This window comes from Microtus pennsylvanicus, chromosome X (assembly GCF_037038515.1).
Source record: "Microtus pennsylvanicus isolate mMicPen1 chromosome X, mMicPen1.hap1, whole genome shotgun sequence".
Classification (NCBI taxonomy): Eukaryota; Metazoa; Chordata; class Mammalia; order Rodentia; family Cricetidae; genus Microtus; species Microtus pennsylvanicus.
In genome coordinates this window covers 129,071,900-129,094,097 of record NC_134601.1, presented here as the reverse complement: position 1 = coordinate 129,094,097, position 22,198 = coordinate 129,071,900, and the positions used below count along the sequence as shown (strand labels likewise).

Here is a 22,198-nt window from a genome sequence, read left to right as displayed (position 1 = left end):
TCCGAGGAGCAGTCCCCCTTCTCCATGGAAACAAGTAAGACTGCCACAGGACAGAGAAAGTCAGTGGAGTTCATGTAGGTCCTCTCTCAACACTGACATTCCTTTTGAGATTGAAATGGTAGAAGAGTCATGGTTAGTGAATCTACCACTCCACGCCACATCTTATACTCCTCTCTTCCTTTGATAAAATCATCACTGCTTATGTAAACTGCCAGGAATTCTTTGCCCCTTCAGCTACACTGAAAGAGACAACCATTTTCACAACTACCAGCTCTGCCCTGATAGGTAAAAGTTAAATTTATGTGCATGCATGGGTAGTTTTAATGTCTCAAAATCTGGAGGATCTAGACAGAGTATAAAAACCATGTAATTGTGCTAAATTACAAGTTCAGGGAATATGAGGAATAGACGTATGTTGGAGTCCTGGAGGGTAGTGATTGTAGCAAGTAGTTATGGAAAATCTTAAATGTGCAGTCACTTAGAATTTTTATTTACTTGGAGTTTTTTAAGCATTCTAATGGGGACTTCATCAGGACAGTGGAAAAATTAACAGATTAGGCTAAAAATAAGTGGCAGGGAAGGTAAGAGCAGATGGGACTTTCAGCTCTATACAAAAGAATAAAGCAGTGGAAAATAGATTCAGTACTCTGAGGAAGGCAGAGCAGTAGTTCAGTGGTAGTGTGTTCATTCAGAGCTCCAAGCTCTAAGTTCCATCCCCAGCAGAGAGGTGGGGGTGGGATTAGTACTAATAATTATATATCTAAAGACCAAAAATATAATTTAAAAGGAAAACATATATATATATATATATAATATTGTTACAGTGGGGCTAATTTCTACATTTGCACCAAAATCAATATTATTTTTCAAAATTTATAAATGATGATGAGTACACAAAAGCCAAAGTTCACAGAGAATGGGAATTAACTTTCATGCAGCAGATGCCCATAGAAAAAAATATTGTCAAAAACAAATTTAATTAATATAAAAAGTTGAACTTGTAAAGTCAATGAATATACTTCTAGAAATATAAGAATGTATGAAAATATTCTTTGTAAGTTAAAGAAGCAATATCTTTGAGTAATGTATTAATACATCCTTCTTAATTCAGTTCACTCAAAATTACACAATGATTTCCTACTAGAAGGTAGAAATGGGAATCTCAAGAGATTATACATTTAAGGAGATCTTATCACACCCAGATGGAAATAAATAAATAAAGACCTGGTTTAAAATTCCCTACTACATATGTCATGGCAAACAGCAGAGACAATAATAATATGACATCTAGTAGTGAGGACCCAAGTTAAGAACCTGTTGAGCTATTTGTGCAGGTTATCAACACTGAAGCAGACACTGCCGTCACTACCCCTTATATTTACGGTGACTGTGGCACACAGATCTGGAATCACATTCTATATTATACACTCTTGTAGAACACCTTTTTGTGCTAAATACAAGAAAAGACAAGACACTCTGGGAAGGAATGTAAACCTGGAAACAAATGTAGTTTTAAATTCTAATGTTATACTTATTACTCACATAGTTTAAATAGAAAGAAAAAGCATGTAGGAAACTTGTTTAAACACCACAGGATATTATGAAATGTCACACTGTATTTGTAACAAAATTACCCTGCAGAAATCAAACACTAATTCAAACACACAACGTATCTATTCAGAACACACTGCTAGCCACTTTTTTATGTGCTTAAAAACTGATGGTGAGCAAAAAAGAAACAAACTAGTACAGATCTTGTACTTAGCAACAATATACTTTTAAAATATTTGGTAATGAGATGGGGCTATGGGTTGTTTGTATAATTCATATCAGTTATTAAATAATTTCGTCACACTGAGGAAAATGTTCATGTGACAAATGGCTAAATATGAGATTTTAATGTGACATACAATAATTACATATCAATGGAATTTGGTCTGATTTTCAAAGTTTTTAAGACGCTAAAGCAAAGGCACAAATATGCAGCCTAGTATCTTTAATAGAGCCGTACGCATTAGAAAGCTCTAAGGCAATTACCATGAAATTCAATTAATGGTGATCACTAGGTGATAGGACTGTAAGAAAAAAACTTGTTTTCATTAACACTTTACAGAAATTTTCCAGATGGAAGTGAAACCAAGTCTCCACTGAAAGAACACACGGATAAAGGTCCACAAACCCAGGACAAGCTGGGGACAGAATAAAGCCTTTCAAAGAAGCCAAAACACAAGTCGCTGTAGTGTCTAGGCTGCCCCACAACAGTAAAGCCAACTTAAAAAATAAAGGGATTTGTTCTAAGGCTGTGAATATCAACAAGGTAAAGTCTAGAATTTATTAACTCAATTGCCAGTTCCAGGCAGGCACAAATCCTACTACGGGGAAAGGAAGGGGAGGGGAGGAGAAAGGGAAGACGAGAAGGGAAGAAGGGAAGGGGAAAAAAGCCTTCTTATTTAAAAAGACTCACAGTATTTTTTCAAACACACAGGGCAGAGGAGAAAGGGCTGTATGGCGCAACACTGCCATCTAAGACTTTAAAGAAACAGACAGGCACCCACATCGGAGGATCGTCCATCTTCGGAGGATCATCCATCTTTTCCGCTGCTTTTCTGCCCACAGCCCATAAGATGAAGGCTGGGAAAGACAGGTGGGATGAACAACACACAACGCACTCAAACCTGAGCAAGGGGACTGGAGAACCATTCAAACAAAGGAAGCCTCTCTTAAGTCCCGCCCGCGGAACCATGGCAACAGCAACAGGAAGTCCCTACCACATTGGAAAGATGAGCTCTTCTTAGGGTAGGATTGGCTGGTTCAGAGGCTGCAAGCATATGCTGGGGAGGTTGCTGCCAGTCTGGCTCCGAGTCTCCTGCACTTTCCTTCCAACGCTGTAGTTGCCTGTTGCCTAAGAGACGTGGTTGGTGATGTCCAGAACCTGTTCCCGACAGCCCCCTGCGCCTCACGCTCAGGACGTACACAAGAACATGCTCCTCCCACTCACCCCAGCCTCGAACCCATTTCTGACGCACTCACTGTCCTCCAGGCCCTCACCTATCTGAATCTAACTGCCCACAGCAGCGCCTAAGCGATCGGCCAAGCAATCCACCACTGGGGCTGCATGATCTGTCTCTTTAAGAGGGGCCTCTCATCCTTTGGGGCCTTCTTTCCCTCTTAGGTCACATTTGAGCATCAGGCAACAGCGTGCCTGTAGGACCAATAAAGGATAGGCGCCCTGCTGCGCTCCCAGGCATTGACAAGAAAAAAATCTTAAAAGCCTTCTGAATTATTTTAGCTCTATCCTAACCAAAAAAAAAATCATATTTTGTAACAAAAAGAGGTTTCATTTTTAATGGAACTGTATCCCATCTTTTTAAATTTACTTTTATTTAAAAATAATCTTTTTGTTTTACATACCAAGCCCAGTACCCCCTCCTTCCCTTCCTCCCGCTCCACTCCCCTCCCCCCTCCCCTCACCCTCTTCTCACCCCCACCCCAGCCAATCCTCAGAGAGGGTGAGGCCTCCCAACAAAGTCTGTCACATCACTTGAGGCAGGACCAAGGCCCTCCTCCCTGTATCTAGGCTGAGCAAGGAAGGTAACCCTCCACAGAGAATGGACTCCAAAAAGCCAGCTGTTGCACTAGGGATAAACCCTGGTCCCGCTGCCAGTGTCCCCACAGACTGCCCAAGTCACACAACTGTCATGCACACTCAGAGGGCCTAGTTCAGTCCTATGCAGGCTCCCCAGCTATCAGTCTAGAGTCAGTGAGTGCCCACTGTTTCTGTGGGTTTCCCCCATCATGATCTTGACCCCTTAGCTCATATTATCGCCCCTCCCTCTCTTTGACTGAACCCTGGGAGTTAGGCCCAGTGCTTAGCTGTGGATCTCTGCATCTGCTTCCATCAGTTACTGAATGAAGGTTCTATGGTGACGATTAAGGTAGTCATGAATCTGATTACAGGGGAAGGCCAGCTCAGGCACCCTCTCCACTATTGCTTGGTGTCTTAGCTGGGGTCATCCTTGTGGATTCCCGGGAATTTCCCTAGTGCCAGGTTTCTCCCTAACCCCATACTGAATCCCTCTATCAAGATATCTCTTTCCTTGCTCTCCCTCTCTGTCCCTCTTGCAACTGGACAATCCCATCCTGGTCCTCCATGCTCTCCTCCCCCTCCCTTTCTCCCCCCACCCCCCCCCATGCTCCCAATTTACTCAGATTTTATCTATTTCCCCTTTCTAGGGGGAATCCATGCATGTCTCTCTTTGGTCCTCCTTGCTACCTAGCTTATCAGGGAATGTGAACTGTAGGCTGTACCCCATCTTTTAATGACAGTAGGTTTGCCATAAAGACAGATTGGCAGTTCTTTATTTTTCATAGGGTCTCCTGATGGGCCAGGACCTAAAAGAATTTTGCTTCCACCTGAGTTTTATCATTTCCTTAAAGTACTGTCCCTTTGTTTTCTGGGCATGCTGTTTCCTCAAGTGGAAGAATGAGAAGCCAGAGAAGCCAGCAACAGGCAAAGAGGTGATAAGAAAGGCCCTGCTTCTGCTATAGTTCTGCTATGCACAGCACTTTCCCCTCTCCTGGGAGTTTCTAACTCTTAGAATTTAAAATCCATTGGTCTACATGATCTCTGAGTTTTCCTTTCTATTTAGTATCCCAGACAGACAGAAAAATAAGACGAGAAATAGGAAATTACAAAAATGAGTAAACCTTGTCATCCTGACAAGTACCAGACACCCAAAAATAACCTCCAAGTTTAGGGCTACATCAATGACAAGCTTTTGAATTAAGAGAAATTTTCACTTTGAAGATATTTTTAGTGCCCTACTGTGTCCTACCTAAACAGTATGGAGTTGCATGGACAACAACAGCACGGAAAACTACTATCCCATAGACATTTGAGTCCTAGTTCAAGTGAGGTTGGTTTATTTTTTTACAAGCTAACTTTTTCAAATAGTAAGCTCATCATATTTTTCCCAGGATGTAGTTCCCAATGGCAATGTAGGTTGTGTTATTTTGTTATATCACCCTTTCTGATTTCAAGGTGCATGAGAAACACTTTACTTCTAAAACCATGACCCCAAAACTTGTGGTCTGTTAGAGCTAATCATGTAAGATTTGAGTATACACTTCTAAGAATCAAAGTCTAAAAAGTTCCAGTTGCAAGTGTTAGTTAGAACCTAGGCCACAGCAGACCACCTACTCTCAATAAGCCAATTAAATAAACAAAGTAACAGTACAAAGTGGAAAGATTTGTGATGTGGAATTCCTCTCTGTGTGCTGGTGAGTATGTTTTATTAGCATTGGTTAATAAAGAAGCTGCTTTGGGCCTATGGCAGCACAGAATAGAGCAAGGCAGAAATTCCAAGCAGAGATAGAGGAGAAAAGATAGTGGAATCAGGGAGACACCATGTAGCTGCCAAAGGAGACAGACAACCTAGAACCTTACAGGTAAATCACAAGCCTCATGGTAAAATACAAAATAATAGGAATGGGTTAATGTAAGATATAAAGAGTTAGTTAATAAGGAGCCTGAGCTAATAGGTCGAACAGTGTTTTAATTAATACAGTTTCTGTGTGACTATTTCAGGTCAGGGCAGCCAGGAACGAACAAGCAGCCTCTGCCTACAGATTTGTTTACTGTATATAGCCATAGTAGGCAGAGGAGCACAGAACTCCAGTGATCTGTCCCCAAGTCCATTTTCTAGTACACAGAAGTGGCAATTGGGTTTAAACAAAGAGCCAAAAGTATGCAGAACTAAGCTGTTTCTGGTCAAGGTGTGGTCCCAGCCATCATTGTATTTTAGACTCCAGTATCTTACAAGGTAGTTTGACAAGGTATTAGAACTGTGTGCAATCTCTACAAGAGAAAGCATCTCCCTCTGGCTGGTATAAGGTTTCAGTATTCCCCCAAGATGAAATTCCTGGGGAAACTTCCAGTTCCTTGAAGTCCATTGTTAAACAGATAGCCAACAGAGGAAATTTAAGTATCTCTTTAGGATATCTTCACTCCTGCCTGGACACAAGGAAATACCAGATTGTATGGTCAAGAACAGGACTTGCTATTTCCAAGAAAGAAAGCATATGTACTCTATCCTTGCCTGTAATCTTAGTGTAAAGGGATTTTTCACATGTATCCTAAGCAAGGCATCACAAGGTAAATAACAAACAAATGACTCAAATCAGACAATTTTTGTGAACCAGGGTCTCAAGTAGATCATGCTGACCTCCAACTAGCTACATAAATGAGACTACCTTGAACCCCTGATCCTCCTGCCTCTACCTCCTAAATGCTAGGATTACAGATATATACCCCCATGCCCAGCTCTGACTCAAATGTAAATTGCCTATTCCACTGATATACACAAAGACAACAAGGGGGTTAGACAACTTCAAAGCTGAGGCAAGATGGTAGTGTATCTAGGACCGGGAATAGAGTTTGTGACTGTATTCCACCCCAGGTTCCAAAACTCCTGGTTTCTATGAACTGTTTTCCACTAACTTTTAAAATTTACTTATGGGGTTATTTTTCTTTTTTGTTTTTACTCCTTTGTTTTTACTTTTTGCTGAACTGAGGATTGAACTCAGAGCCTTGCAAGTGATAAGTATATGCTCCAATACTGAATATATAGTTCTGACCACAAAGTACTCTTTTATTTTTTTAATTTTTATTTACTTATATTTTATGTCGGAGTGATCTGCATGTACACCTACATTCCACCAGAAGAGGGCATCAGGTCCTATTATAGATGGTTATGAGCCACCATGTGGGTACTGAAAATTGAACTCAGGACCTCTGAAAGAACAGTCAGTGCTCTCAGCCCCTGAGTCATTTCTCCAGCCCCAAAGTACTCATTTTAACTTATTAGTATCTTATATGAAATCTCATAAGCTCAATTTTATATAAAAAGTATGAAAAATAAATGCATGGGTCTTAAATGAAAATATAGACCTTTGATGTAATTTAAGAGAACTTATTTTAAAGCAAAAATAATATAACAGAATCTGAATTTAATAACAAAAAGGTCAGCAATAATCTCAAGGTACAGTAATGCAGACACCTGATAAATGTTCTCAAATGAGTTTTGCAAAATGTATCTCTAGCAGTCGCAGTAGGAACCAAGATATTCTAAAGAGAGACATCCATGCCCCTGCCTTGGGCTATCAAACTACCGACACAACGGACCCAAAGAAATAAAAATTTACCCTAAGAGTCCCATTCTGGGAAGGAAAAGACTGGACTCAGGTGCCAGCCAGAGGGGAGCTTGTCTCCTGGGAAAAGATTTCACACACTGCTGACAACTACATGGCTGATTTTGCAGGGCTGTAATGTGTCAGTTGATAGGCAGGATCACAGCCTGACCAGCACTGCTTAGGCGTAGCTAAGTCTCACCCTCTACTGAATCCTAAACCAGATATTAGGACCCCTGAAATGGGGGTAGCCGGACCTCTTTGTTTGTTCTTCTTCCCAGTGGGGCCACACTGAAATCTCCTTTTTCTGCTCTTAGCTATTACCCATCTCTCTAACTGGCTTATTGATGATGACTGGATGGCAGAGCCTATCTTTTCAGGGATGCTGGGACCAGGCTGCTGAAACCCAGCAACTCAAGAAACATGTCAATTTGTAGAAATCAACATGAGAATTATCATATCAAATGTCGACAAGGATTTATTAACAATATTTGTTGTACTAGAAATAATATGTCTTCTGAGTGAGAAATCACTCTGCACACTGAACATTTTAATTATACAAATTGCATAATTAAAAAATTAATGAAGAAGAATGTTCTTTCTAGTACTTATCCAGCTCTAGGTAATGTTCAAAGAGGACACAGCCAAAAACAGAAAATTTCACTAGCTTATGTCCACTTCACATGCTGTCACATGTACATACATATGCTGTCATCCTTAAATCACTTTTAGATCCCAGCCCAGATATTTAAAAAGAGACAGGAGACTGACCAAGCCTGACCACTTGGGCAGTTGGGAGTGTTACCTATCATATATGTTGCCAGAATTCTTTCTTAAGTACACCTGTGTTGTTCTTTTCGCTTAGTTGTTACTGAGTTCATCTTGCCCACCTGGTAGAATTATGCTTTTCCTGAAAAGTGCACAGAGGACTTAGTGGTGTTTGTGATCCTGCACTGCCACCTAGAGTTGTCCCTTAGAGGCATATTCTTTGATAAATAGCTGGTTTTAAGTCAGGGTTGTTTCATTTTGTTACAGAAATGAAGCCTAATTGAAGGTCAATCTTGGTGAGCAAATGCAATCCAAAATGACTCTGAGATTCCATCTTGCACCTGTTAGAATGACTAAGATCAAAAACACTAATGATAGCTTATGCTAGAAAAGATGTGTAGTATGGGGAACACTCTTCCATTGCATTCCATGGTAGGAGTGCAAACTTGTACAACCACTGTGGAAATCAGTATGGCAGTTTCTTAGAAAATTGGGAATCTATCTACCTCAAGACCCAGCTATGCCTCTCTTGAGCATATACCCAAAGGATGCTCAGTCATACCACAGGGACACTTACTCAATTATGTTGAAATAGCCAGAACCTGGAAACAACCTAGATGTACTTCAACCAAAGAATGGATAAAGAAAATGCAGTACATTTACACAACTGAGTGTTACTCAGCTGTTAAAAACAACAACATCATGAAATTTGCAGGCAAAGAGATGGAACTAGAAAAAAATTATCCTAAATGAGGTAACTCAGACCAGGAAAGCTAAACATGGTATGTACTCACTTATAAAATGGCTATTAGCTGTAAAATAGAGGATAACCATGCTACAATTCACAGACCCAGAGAGGCTAGAGAACAAGGAGGGCTCAAAGAGGAACTCAGGAAATCCCTCAGAAAAGGAAATAGAATAGATCTCATGGGTATACTTGGGGTGGGTGGGGTGGGAACATGGGGAATCAGATTGGGGGCATGGATGGAGGGGAAAGTATTGAAAGAAATGACTGCAAAGGGGGTGTATTTCAGGGTCAGACAGAAACCTGATGCAAAGGAAACACCCAGGAATTTACAAGGTTAACCTCAGCTAAGACTCCTAGAAATAGTAGACAGGTAGCCTGAACTGGCCATCTCCTGTGACCAGGCAAGACTTCCAGTGGAGAGACTGGGACACCAAGCCAGACACACAACCTGCAACCTATAGTTTGTCCTGCCTACAGGATGTGCTGGGGTAAGGGTGACACAGAGATTATGGGAGTGCCCAACCAATGACTGGTCCAGTCTCAGACCCATGCCACAAGAGTCAGCCCACCCCTGACACTGCCTGGAGTGCCAAGACCCAGAGACTGAGTGTCCCAGAGACCTAGGATAAAACTAAACACGATTGGGGAAAAAAATCAACACAGTGATGCCTAACAGTATTCTGCTATACTCATAGATTGGTGTGTAGCCCAATTGTCTTCAGAGAGGCTTCACACAGCAACTGATAGAAACAGATGCAGAGACCCACAGTCAAACATTAGGCTGAACTCAAAGAATCCTGCGGAAGAGGGAGAGGAAGGATTGTATGAGCCAGAGGGGTCAAGGATACCACAAGAAACCCACAGAAACAACTAACTTGGGTTCATAGAAGCTAACAGAAGTCTGAACCAATAACCAGTGAGGCTACGTGGGACCAATCTAAACCCTCTACATATATGTGACAGCTGTGTAGATTCATCTACTTGTGGGATTCCTAACAGTGAGAGCAGGGGCTGTCTCTAACTCTTTTGCTGGCTCTTAGGACCCTACTCGTCACATTGGGTTACCTTGCCCAGACTTAATACATGGGGAGGTATTTAGTCTTACTGCAACTTGATGTGTCATGCTTTGTTGATACTCACGGGAGGCCTGCCCTTTTCTGAACAGAAAGTGAGGAGTGCATGGAGGGGGTAGAAGGGAGGTGGTGGGAGAGAATGGGAATAAAGAAGGGAGGGATATAAAATAAATAAATTATATAGCATCAACTTTACTACTTCAAGTTTCTGCTACACCAGTAGCATAATTTTTTCTATTTTAGAAACAATGGAGGAAATTTTAAGCATTTTATGGTAGATACAGATATGTTGAACTATTGGGATTCTGGGTTTAAACAAAATATACTGAATTACCTAATAATAAACTAAACAACTTCAGAATTCAGCATGGAGCAATATATTATCTCAAATACAGAAAAATTAATGTGATGTAAGTGGGACCTCTTAAAAGAGATGTGTGAGTAGCTGAGCCACAGTTATTTTTCCTTTCTATCTTGTCTATGTATTCCAAAATGACTACAAAAGAAATTAACTATTGGACTGGACTCGATGGCAAAAGCTCAAAATTACAGCTCTAGAGAAACTATCAGGGTAATCAGACTTCCAGTCCAACTTGCCTGCATAGTCAGACCTTTCAAAATAATATACCAAAAGAGATAAAATGCCATTTTAGAGCAAGAGATTAATGATGGAGTACAGGTATAAGAAAATGGTTTCAGCAGACTTTGTAAACTCCTACAGACTCAAGGGGGCAGTTAGGCCTCTTCATGATAACAATGAAGTCAATGGACATGAAAAAGAGGTAGAATTTATGCTGGTCTCTGCAAAACTGATAACCCCTTTAATGTGGAAACGATAGGACAACTGGTGAATGGAGCCAGCCAAGAATTCCATTGTTAATGAATACAAAAGGATTCCCAATGGTTAAAATAAGCAAAACCAAAATGTAAGAGTGAAGAAAGACTTATTACCTGCAACATGCAGTGGGAGCACAAGGGCTATTTTCAGAGCATTGCTCTCCTGGGAACAAAGAAGCATGGTGACTTTATTCAGGGATTCTATACATGTCCCTATAGGGTTGGATCCATTCCTAAGAATGTTCAGCTTAAAGTCATAGAGCACATATCTAAAAGAGATTAAAGAGATGAGCAGGAATGCTTCTCTCTGGGCAGGCTCAGCTTATATCATAACGTTCTAGCTGAAAATAAATGAAAGAACACCTTGAAAGAACATTACTACAGAAGTCTGCCCCGAAAGGTGCCAGCCTCACTTGGAGGCTAAAGCATCAGCTTTTTCTCTTCCTCCCTCTCACACCCACCTCTTTCTTGGACAGTAGCAGAATCTCTTCCTTGCTCTCAGCATCCCACCCCCAGCAACTCTTGGACTTTCCACCTACTCCGATAAAGAGGACAATTTCTACAGCTGTCACTCTGCTTTCCTCATGGGGGGAGGATTTAAAATAATGTGATGGAGGAAGGTCATTGGTTAAATAAAAAGAAACTGCTTGGCCCTCATTGGTTAGAAGATAGGTGGGAGGAGTGAACAGAACAGAACACTGGGAGGAAGAGGAAGTGAGCTCAGACTCCACAGCTCTCCTCTCGGGAGCAGACGCCTCAGAGAGCCGCCATGCTCCCAGCTCCTGGGCAGAGGCACGCTATGAAGCTCCGACCCAGGATGGACAGAGGCTGGAATCTTCCCGGTAAGCGCACGTAGGGGCGCTACACAGATGATTAGAAATGGGCTAAATTAATATGTGAGAATTAGCCTAGAAGAGGCTAGTTAGAAATGGGCCAAGCAGTGATTAAATGAATACAGTTTGTGTGTTGTTATTTCGGGCATAAGCTGGCCAGGCAGCCGGGGTGCTGGGGATGCAGCCCCGCTGCCCTTATTACTACAATAATGTACATGTTCAAGGAGCTTATTTATCAATTGAGATTATAGGACAAGGTCTAACTGGGCTATATTACCATAAATTCAATGATTATAAGGAAAATAAATATTAAGAGTCCAGGGCTAGAGAGATAGCTCAGTGTTAAAAGCACTTGTTGGTCTTCCAAAGGACTCAGTTTCAGTACCTAGTACCCATAGGAAGTGCCCCACAGTTGTTCATAACGCCAGTTCTATGAGATTCAATACCCTCTTCTTGCTTCTAGAGGAACTGCATGCACAAGGTTCACATACATTCAGGCACACACATTTACACATAAATAATACACATTTTTAAGAGTCCCGGAAGTATTCACCTTCACAGTTAGTTTAGAAAAATAGCTGGGCTGGGCAATGGTGGCAAGAGCCTGTAATTCCATCACTCAGGAGGCAGAGGCAGGTGGATCTCTGTGAGGTCGAGGCCAGTCTGGTCTATAGAACAATTTCCAGGACAGTCAGGGCTATAACACAGAGAAACCCTGCCTTGAAAAAAAAAAGAAAAAAAAGAGAAGAAAAAAGAGAACTGGGAGCTGTATGGAGGCCGAAAAATGCAGGCCCATTTTCACCTTGACTGACTGCCAGAGAGTCTGGGGACTAACAGGCTTAATGGCACCTTCTAACTCAGGAGGTAACTGCCTAGCCCTTTTGAAGTTAAGATAGCTCTGTGCCATCCTGATGGTGGGTGTTCAGGATATGCAAATGTACTTCAGCTCCTTCCATTGTAACTATGAGGTCACCTGGGGAAGAGCTATCTTTAGTGTACTTGACTCAGTAAGCATAACTTGGGGTACCTTGTATAACCTAGTCAACAGAATGCTGTTGATTGGCTCTCTCAGAGTTGACTGTATGAGTTAAATCTTTTGTGTCATAGTAATGAAGTCTTTTGTTACCTTCTCCCACAGTTTACATTGGGTATAAAAGCTGTGGAAAAATAAACCCCGGTGAATCCTGGGTCTGATTGATTCCTGAAATACCCTCCCAATACTGTCTCGTGTTTTCTGTCTTATTATTTTTATGTGTCTTCATATAATTTTTCTATTCCTATGTCCCTACTCATGTTACCCTACTCAAGAGGTGATTTTGTCAAGGCCAGTCCTCTACATATGGCGCCGCTGACTGGCAAACCCCCAAAAGCACAGAAGTGTGGCCAGGCGTACAAGGGAGGTGGTGAGGAACCCTGTGAAAAAATTGACCACAGGTGGCAAGGTGAGTAATGAGCACTCAAATAAATAGAAGATAATAAAAAAGGAATGAGAAAGGCAGGGGGAAAATCGGGAGTAAAACTGTAAATAGTTGTAAATATGGGACAAGGAAATAGTATTCAACTATCTATACAGTTGCTTGGATGTATTTTGATAGCTAGAGGAGCTGAAGTGGAGCAGAAACAAAGGCAGAGATATTGAGAGTTCGCCTGTGCTGGCAGCTTATCCGCTGCAGCCTTCGGGTGGCTCCGGGTGTCAAGGAGGTCAAAGTGAGGTCCCACCTTCCCCTGCAAGATTTGTTCACTGAGCAACAGCCTCTGTAGCTGCTAAACAAGTAGAAGAGCAAAGGGAATGTGGGACACAAAAATGGCCTGGGTTACCGCTGAGACTGGGATAGTCCACACAAGCGCGCTGTAGCCAGCAGAGTCTGGCCTGGGCTGTGCAGTGGGGCCAGGAAAGACAGAAAAGTTTAAAGGCTACCTTTACCTCCAGCACCCAGGGTCAGTCAATAGAAATGCTCAGAAGCTATATGAACCATGAGCCAAGGAGCCTTTATGGATAAATCTATGGCTTTAAACAGAGGAAAGGATTCAGGAATTCTCCTAATTTCATGGTCACAAGATTTAAAATAAAAAAGCAAGGATAGTAAGAATCGGCACTGCTATACCCACCTGAGCTTGTGATATCACACTGCAGTCTCAGAGCCGCTACAATGGGGACACCTGAGCACCTGTAAATTTATTAGCTGCCTATAACAATGGCCTCTGTTGGCACTTTTAAATGGGCCCTGCCCAGGCAGAGCAGGCAATGAGGGAACCAATGAGTAGATCCAAGTACCCAGGCGGGACAGCCAAGCAGCAGACAGAGCATGGCTTCCCCCACACACACCTGCAGCTTGAGGCCCAGCTTCAACTAGCAAGCCTAGCCTGACCTTACAGTCAAGTTGCAAAAAAGTAGCCTCAGGGAACTGCAGCTTCAGGCCAGTCAAGTGGTTGTGAAAATATAAATAAGCAAGTTAAATATGCTTTCTTTTTTCTGTTGTACGTTTTTTGCTTGTTTGTAAAAAATCTGGTGTTCATAAATGTATGGATTGCTATCAGTTCCATTGGTCCTCCTGTCTGTTCTTATGCCAATACCAGGCTGTTTTCAGTACCTGTAGCTCTGAATTTGAAGTCAGGGATTATGATGCCTCCAGAAGTTCCTTTATTGTACAGGATTGTTTTGGCTATCCTAAATATTTTGGTTCTCCATAAAAAGTTAAGTGTTCTTCTTCCGAGGTCTGTGAACAATTTTGCTGAAATTCTGATGGGCATTGCATTAAACCTGTAGATTGCTTTTGGTGAGATTGTCATTTTTACTATGTTAATTCCACCTACCCAAGAGCAAGGGAGATCTTTCCATTTTCTGGTGTCTTCTTCAATTTCTTTCTTCAAAGATTTAAAGTTCTTGTCATACAGGTCTTCCACTTGTTTGGTTAGAGTTACTCCAAGATATTTTATGTTATTTGTGGCTACTGTGAAGGGTGCTGTTTCTCTGATTTCTTTCTCAGCCCATTTATCATCCGTGTAAAGAGGACCATTTAGGTTGTTTCCAGATTCTGGCTATGAAAAATAATTCTGCCATGAACATAACTGAGCACATGTCCTTGTGGTATGATTGGCATTCCTTGTGTATATACCCAATGTTTAAGTTGGGGGCCTTACCCCAGCCCCTGGCATTCATCCCAGCACCCTGGCCTGGGAGTTGCATTGGTCTGGACTCCAAATCCAGCATGTCAGGGGACAGGACCCCTCCCACGGGGTATTTAAGTGGGCACCCAGAGGAGGAATACGTGGTCCCGGGTTTTGCATGTGCTCCTAGGTATTCTGTCTCCCCTGCCATGCTCTCGACCACCCCAGAGTGCTGCATTTAATTCATGGGCATTTTAATTCAGTTTAATTTGGCTTGATTGAATTTCTGTGTGCCAGTGGAGACAATCACAGACCCTCAGTATTTACTTATCAGCTAGGGACGACTCCAGGCCTGAATTCCAGCAGACCTGACACGTGTGCCCCCCCCCCCCCCCCCCCCCCGCTTCTTGCCCGTTTGCTATGTAACAGCTTCAGAGAAAATAATAAACGGCGGCTGATCAGAAATACTGGCTTGCTGTAGTTTCTCGTGTCTCTTGCTCTTCCATTCCTCTCCCCTAGGTTTATCAGGGACCCCTGTTCGTATCCCACTGGCCAGGATACCACCAGGCAAGATTGCAGGATCGGCTCCAGGTAAGTTCATTTTTCGGGTTCTCTGATGAAGCCGCGGCCCCGCGCCAGAAACCTTAACATGTGGCAAAAGTCAGACACTTTCGCTGAGGTGAATTATGATTGATCCAGGACACTGGTCATTCAATTTTAACAGCCCTGTCTTTGGCTCAAGAATTGTTTTGGTGGGGGCTGGAGAGATGGCTCAGTGGTTAAGAGCATTGCCTGCTCTTCCAAAGGTCCTGAGTTCAATTCCCGGCAACCACATGGTGGCTCACAACCATCTGTAAAGAGGTCTGCAGGCATACACACAGACAGAATATTGTATACATAATAAATAAAATAAAATAAATATTTAAAAAAAGAAAGAAAAAAAAGAATTGTTTTGGTGGACACGCTGTGACACACTTGAGTCACTCAGGCATGTACTTCAAAGGGTTTCTTGCAATTTCAAGCTGATTCTAAATGCCCTTTGGCAGCCTTTTTTACAAAAAATCCTTTAAAATTGGGACTACCTAACCTAAATTACCAATGCTCCAAAAGCCCGTTTTTAAAAAATGCATGCTCTCGTCCCCCTATATCTGCCTCTCTCTGTTGATTCATTGTCAGCATTTTGCTCCCTCCCCCCCCACACACACACTTCTGCCCCTCTGAAGCCTCCGAAGCACTCTGCCACTGTGCACCCGGAAGATCTACAGCCTGCAGAGATCCAATGCCATGCACCTAAAAGCACAGCAAGTTTGAAGATCTAAAGCTTGCAGGGCTCCACCACTGCGAGGCCAAAAGGAGCAGCCAGTTCCCCACCAGCACTTTGTCCTAACCCCCTCCACTTCCGCCCCTCTGTAGCCTATGAGGCTCTAATATTAGCCACATGCCCAGAAAAATGGCCAATCCCCTATTAGCACCTTCTCCTGACCCTACTTCCCATCCACATCACTCCAGCACCACAGCACGCTCAAAAGAGCAGCCAGCTCCCATTCCGGATGTGGGGATCTAAACCTGCCTCCTTTTTCATTGGCTAAGGACAATAAAGATGAGGCCTGTTCATGGAGCTGCACTTGCCCATCAGTTTCACTAGCCTGCATCAACACAGGTCCTTATCTGGGCCCCTCCCCGTCTAGCTGTTTTGATTCTCTCTACAAAGGATCCATTTTTCTTTGTTCCCTTGTCCTTCCACTTTAAAACTGTATAAATGGTTCGTCCTTATGTTTCTGTTCCCTCTTGCAGAATTTGCTGGTCTGGTCCTCAATGGGATCGCCTCTGTGCTTTTCTGCTTTTGCCCCCTGCCTATGTGTGTAACTTTATAAATGTTTCTATGTGATGTGTGTTCATTTTAAGATTCTTTGATTTACTAAAATACTCCTTTTAATATTCTTGTATCTACTAGCATTAATAAATAAATTATAATTAATTGGATAAATCTAAATTTAGCTTATACGCCCAGTTTAAAATAACAAGGTACGAGTCGGTGGCTACAGGGCTAGACAGCTGGAAGTCCCACTCTCTGGAATCTTCCAGGGGGGCAGGATCCAGCCCCTCCCCCCAATTCCCTAAGCTTTTCTGGCCATCCAGCAGGGTGTGTTCCTGCTGTTGGCTTTCATTACCCCATCCCACCCTGCCCCCAAGCCCGTCTGTGAGGTCCTTGGAACCCCCATCACAGCCTGCTTCAAGGCTGAGGGGACCAAAGAGCCAACGGGGAGTTTTCCTGCCTCTGGGCCTTCTTTCTCCCATCCCACCCTGAACCCCAAGCCCACCTTTGCATCTGCAAGGTCCTTGGAACTCTCCAAGAGACCCTGCTCCCATGCTGAGGGGAGCAGAGAGATGAGTCAGTGGCCACACAGCTAGACAGCTGGAAGTCCCACTCTCTGGGACCTTCCCAGGGGAAAAGATTCCAGCCCTCCCCCTAATTCTCTAAGCTTCTCTGGCCATCCAGCGAGGTGTGTTCCTGCTACTGGCTTTCTTTGCCCCATCTCACCCTGCCCCCAAGCCTGCCCTTTTGTCTAGAGAGTCCTTAGAACCCTGAAACACAGCCTGCATCAGTGCTGAGAGGATCTGAGAGGTGACTCAGTGCAACAAGCCTGGACAGCAGACACCCCAATTTCCATGACCTTACCAGTAGGCCAGAACATAGGGGCCACTCCATAACTCCCTAGCTTTTCTAGGGAGTGCCCCGCTGCTGGGGTTTCAGCCAACCCACACTGTCCCCAAGCCAGCTTTCACCTGTGAGGTTCTTGGAATCCTCAAACACAGCCTGCTCCAGTGCTGAGGGGACCTATGAAAAGGCAGACCAAGAAAAACTCCGAAGTACTCAGTCAGCCACAGCAAAGATTGGTCAAGACGCTAGGCTCTGCTGGCCACATTTGAAGGAAGACATGGGTAGGTGACAATGCAAGAATTCCTCCAACATCCTGAAATGCAACATGGTAACTCCAGAATCCAGCGAACATGCAAGAAGAAGACTTGAACATTCTAACACTGAAGAAGTAGAAGAAAAGGACTTTAAACATAACCTTATGAAAATGATGGAGACCTTTAAACAGGAAGTGAAAAACTCCCTTAGAAATGGAAGAGAAGACACACAAAAAGAATAAATTAATAAATCCCCCAAAGATACCCAAGAAAACCAAGAAAAATCAATCAAACGGGTAAAGGAAACAGCTCAAGACATAAAGACAGAAATGGAGGTAATAAAGAAAACACAAACTGAGGGAAGGCTGGATATGGAAAATCTGGGTAAACTAACAGAAACTACAGAGACAAGTATAACCAACAGAACACAAAAGATAGAAGAAAGACTCTCAGGTGCTGAAGATACTATAGAAAAAATACATGCACTAATCAAAGGAAACATCAAATCAAACAAATTCATAACACAAAACATCCAGGAAATCAGGGACAGCATGAAAAGCCCAAACATAAGAATAACAGGGATAGGGGCTGGAGAGATGGCTCAGTGGTTAAGAGCACCGCCTACTCTTCCAAAGGTCCTGAGTTCAATTCCCAGCAACCACATGGTGGCTCACAACCATCTGCAATGAGATCTGGTGCCCTCTTCTGGCCTGCAGGCAGAGTACGGAGAATACTGTATACATAATAAATAAATAAATCTTGAAAAGAAAAAAAAATTTAAAAAAAGAATAACAGGGGTAGAAGGAGAAGAATTACAGCTCAAAGGCCCCAAAAATATATTCAACAAAATTATAGAAGAAAACTTTCCCAAACTAAGGAAGGCTATTCCTATGAAGGTACAAGACACTTACAGAACACCAAACAGTCTGGATCAAAAAAAAATCCCCTCACCATATAATAATCAAAACACAAACATACAGAATAAAGAATTTAAAGAACTGCAAAAGAAAAAGGTCAAGTAAACCTATAAGAATTATACCTGACTTTTCAATGGGAAACCATGAAAGCCAGAGGGTCTTGGATAGATGTGCTGCCGACAATAAGAGACAATGCAAACAAGTCCAGACTACTATACACAGCAAAGGTTTCTTTCACCATTGAAGGAGAAAACAATATATTCCATGAAAAACAGATTTAAACAATACATATCCACACAACAGCCTTACAGAAAGTACTAGAAAGAAAACCTCAAACCAAGGAAGCCAACAATACTCACAATAGCACAGACATCTAATAACCCTCCACCAAGACAACTCAAAGAAAAGAAACACACAAAAACTACCACCAAAAATAACCAGAGTTAACAACCACTGGTCAATAATATCACTTAAAATCAATGGACTCAATTCACCTATAAAAAAACACAGGTTAAGAGAATAGATACAAAAACAGAATCCATCATTCTGCTGTTTACAAGAAACACAACTTAACCTCAAAGGAAGACACTACCTCAGAGAAAAGGGCTGAGAAAAGGTTTTCCAATAAAGCAAACCTAAGAAACAAACAGGTGTGGCTATCCTATAATCTACAAAAATTGATTTCAAACTAAAATCAATCAAAAGAGATAGAGAAGGACACTTTATACAAATAACAGGAAGAATTCATCAAGATGAAGTCTCAATCCTGAATATCTATGTCCCTAATATAAAAGTACCCCAAAACAGTTCCTGCTCCTGCACTGAGGCTATCCACCCAGAGGGGTGAGTGTGTGTCCACCCAGCCGGAGGGGAGTGCAGGGCACCTCCAGCTCCTGCTGCAGGGGCTTCTTGATTTCACAGGACCCTCCACTCCCCTCAAGTTCGCACTTTTGCCTGTGGGGTCCTTGGACCTCCAGGAATCCCTGGTCCCTGTGATGAAGACAACCATGCAGGCCGGTCCTTGGCCCAGAAAGAGTTTCTCCTCCTGCACTGAGGAGATCCACCCAGAGTCAGTCACAGCATAGATTGGACCAAGATGCCAAGACTCTCCTGGCTGCATTTGAAGGAAGAGATGGGCAGGCGCCAATGCAAGAATTCTTCCAACAACCTGAAAGGCAACATGACAACACCAGAATCCAGAGATCACGCAACAAAAAGACTTGAAAACCCTATTCCAGAAGAAGTAGAAGAAATCTACTTTAAACATAACATTATACAAATAATAGAGGCTTTAAACAGGATGCGAAAAACTTCTGTAAAGAAATGGAGAAGACAAACAAAAAGGTAGAAGAAATGAGCAAATCTCTCAAAGATAATGTTGTGCTTTCCTGTCGCTTTAAGGGACAAGCCACGCCCACTCCCATTACCTCTGACCTGCCCTCCGCCATCTTGCCCCTTCCTTTTCTGCTTCCTTGGCGTGTGCACACATTCTCTCTGTCTCTCTCTCCTTTTATCTCTTTTCTCTCCATTCATCTCTTCTCTCTCTCCCTCTCTTCCTCAATAAATGCATTTATGGCTACTTTCTGTGTCCATGGGTCTGCTCACAACCACTGCGCATTGGGAATTCTGCCGCGTGGCCTCCCACTGATGGGAACTTTGCCACGGCTCAGGTGCCGGACCCTGGAGCCAGCGCCCAGCACCGCTGGGGACCCGCCTGAGCTTGCTGCTGCTCCGTGAGCCCGCCAGGCGGGGGGAACCCCCATATTTTAAGAATAACAGATACCCAAGAAAACAAAGATAAAGCAACCAAACAGGTAATGGAAACAGTTCAAGACTTGAAGAATGAAATGGAGGAAATGAAGGAAACAGAACCGAAGGGAAGACTGTAGATGAAAAATCTGGGTAACATATGAAGGTAAACCTATCAGACTTACACCTGGCTTCTCTATGGAAACCATGAAAGCCAGAAGGTCTTGGATAGATGTGCTGAAGAAATTAGGAGACCATGGATACAAGCCCAGACTACTATATACAGCAAAGCCTGCATTCACCATCGATGAAAAAACAAGATATTCCAGGACAAAAACAGATTTGAAAAATACATAGCCACAAACGCAGACTGAGAGAAAATACTGGAAGAAAAACCACAAACCAAGGAAGCTAATAACACCCATAATAACACAAGCATCTAAGAACCCTCCACCAGCACAACTCAAAGAAGGGAAAAACACACACACACTACCACCAGAAAAAATAACCAGAGTTAGCAACCACTGGTCAATAATATCACTTAAAATCAATGTACTCAATTCACCTTTTAAAAAGGCACAAACTAAGAGAATGGATATGAAAACAGGATCCAACAATATGCTGTTTACAATAAACACACCTCAACCTCAAAGGCAGACACTGCCTCAGAGTAAAGGGTTAGTAAAAGATTTTCCAATCAAATGGACCAAAGAAAAAAGTGGGTGTGACTATATTAATATCTAAGAAAATTAATTTCAACCTAATATCAATCAAAAGAGATGAAGGACACTTTATTCTCATAACAAGAACAATTCATCAGGAGGAAGTCTCAACCCTGAATATCTATGCCCATAATATAAAAGTACCCACATATGTAGAAGAAACATTACTTGAACTCAAAGCATACATCAATCCCCATACTCTAATAGTAGGAGATTTTAACAGTCCTCTCTCACCAATGGACAGGTCAACCAAACATAAACTTTAACAGAGAAATAAGAGAATTAGCAGATGTAATGAACCAAATGAACTTAACAGCCAAACATTCTAGCCAAACAGAAAAGAATATACCTTCTTCTCAGCATCCCATGGAACCTTCTCAAAAATTAATCACATAATTGGTAACAAAGCAAACAAGCAAACATCCATAGATACAAAGAAATTGTAGTAACCACCTTTGTACTATCAGGTCACTATGGAATACAGTTAGAATTCAACAACACTTCTAACCCCATAAAGCATAAAAACTCATGGAAACTGAACAGTCAAATACTGAATCACCCCTTGGTCAAGGAAGAAAGAAAAAAAGAAATTAAAGTCTTCCTTGAATTCAATGAAAATAAAGACACAACATACACAAACCTATGGGAAACTATGAAAGCAGTGCTAAGAGAAAAGTTCAAAGCACTAAGTGCCCACATAAAGAAAACAGAGAAAGCACACATAAGACAATCAAGAGCACACCTGAAAGCTCTAGGGAAAAAAAGAAGCAGACTCACCCAGGAGGAGTAGAAGACTGTAAATAATCAAACTGAGGCTGAAATCAACAAAACAGAAAGACAGAAAACAATCCAAAGAATCAATGAAACATAAATCTGGTTCTTGGAGAAAATCAACAAGATTGAAGATCAGAAATGAAACGGGGGACATACACAGACACAGGGGAAATTCAGAGAATAATTAGGTCTTACTACAAAAGCCTGTATGCCACAAAATTGGAAATGTAAAAGAAATGGACATTTTTTTAGATAGTACCATATACTAAAATTAAATCAAGAACAGGTGAATAATCGAAATAGACCTGTAAGTCGTGAGGAATTAGAAGCTGTCATCAAAAACCTCCCTACCAAAAAAAACCCAGGACCAGATGGTTTCAATGCAGAATTCTACCAGAACTTCCAAGAAGAGCTAATACCTATACTCTTAATGTATTTCACAAAATGGAAACAGAAGACTCAATGACAAACTCCTTTTAGGGAGCTACAGTTACCCCAATACCAAAACCACACAAAGACTCAACCGAAAAAGAAAATTACAGGCCAATCTCACTCATGAACTTCG

At 42.2% G+C, this 22,198-nt stretch overlaps 1 protein-coding gene across 15 annotated transcripts in view; it reads right to left on the bottom strand.

Annotated features, from left to right (window-relative positions):
- Vcf2 (VCP nuclear cofactor family member 2) overlaps positions 1-22,198 on the bottom strand; it is a 192,354-nt gene that overhangs the window by 144,870 nt on the left and 25,286 nt on the right. Inside the window, exon 1 of one of the 15 annotated variants that reach the window (XM_075956828.1) lies at positions 2,769-2,942. The exons of 9 other annotated variants lie outside the window; for them this stretch is intronic. In XM_075956828.1, the coding sequence (XP_075812943.1) occupies positions 2,769-2,773 (5 nt within the window). In that variant the 5' untranslated portion in view covers positions 2,774-2,942. Of the gene's footprint in view, positions 1-2,464; positions 2,694-2,768; positions 2,943-22,198 lie in introns of those variants that run through there. 5 more of the 15 variants (XM_075956829.1, XM_075956820.1, XM_075956817.1 and 2 more) reach the window with 5 other exon arrangements.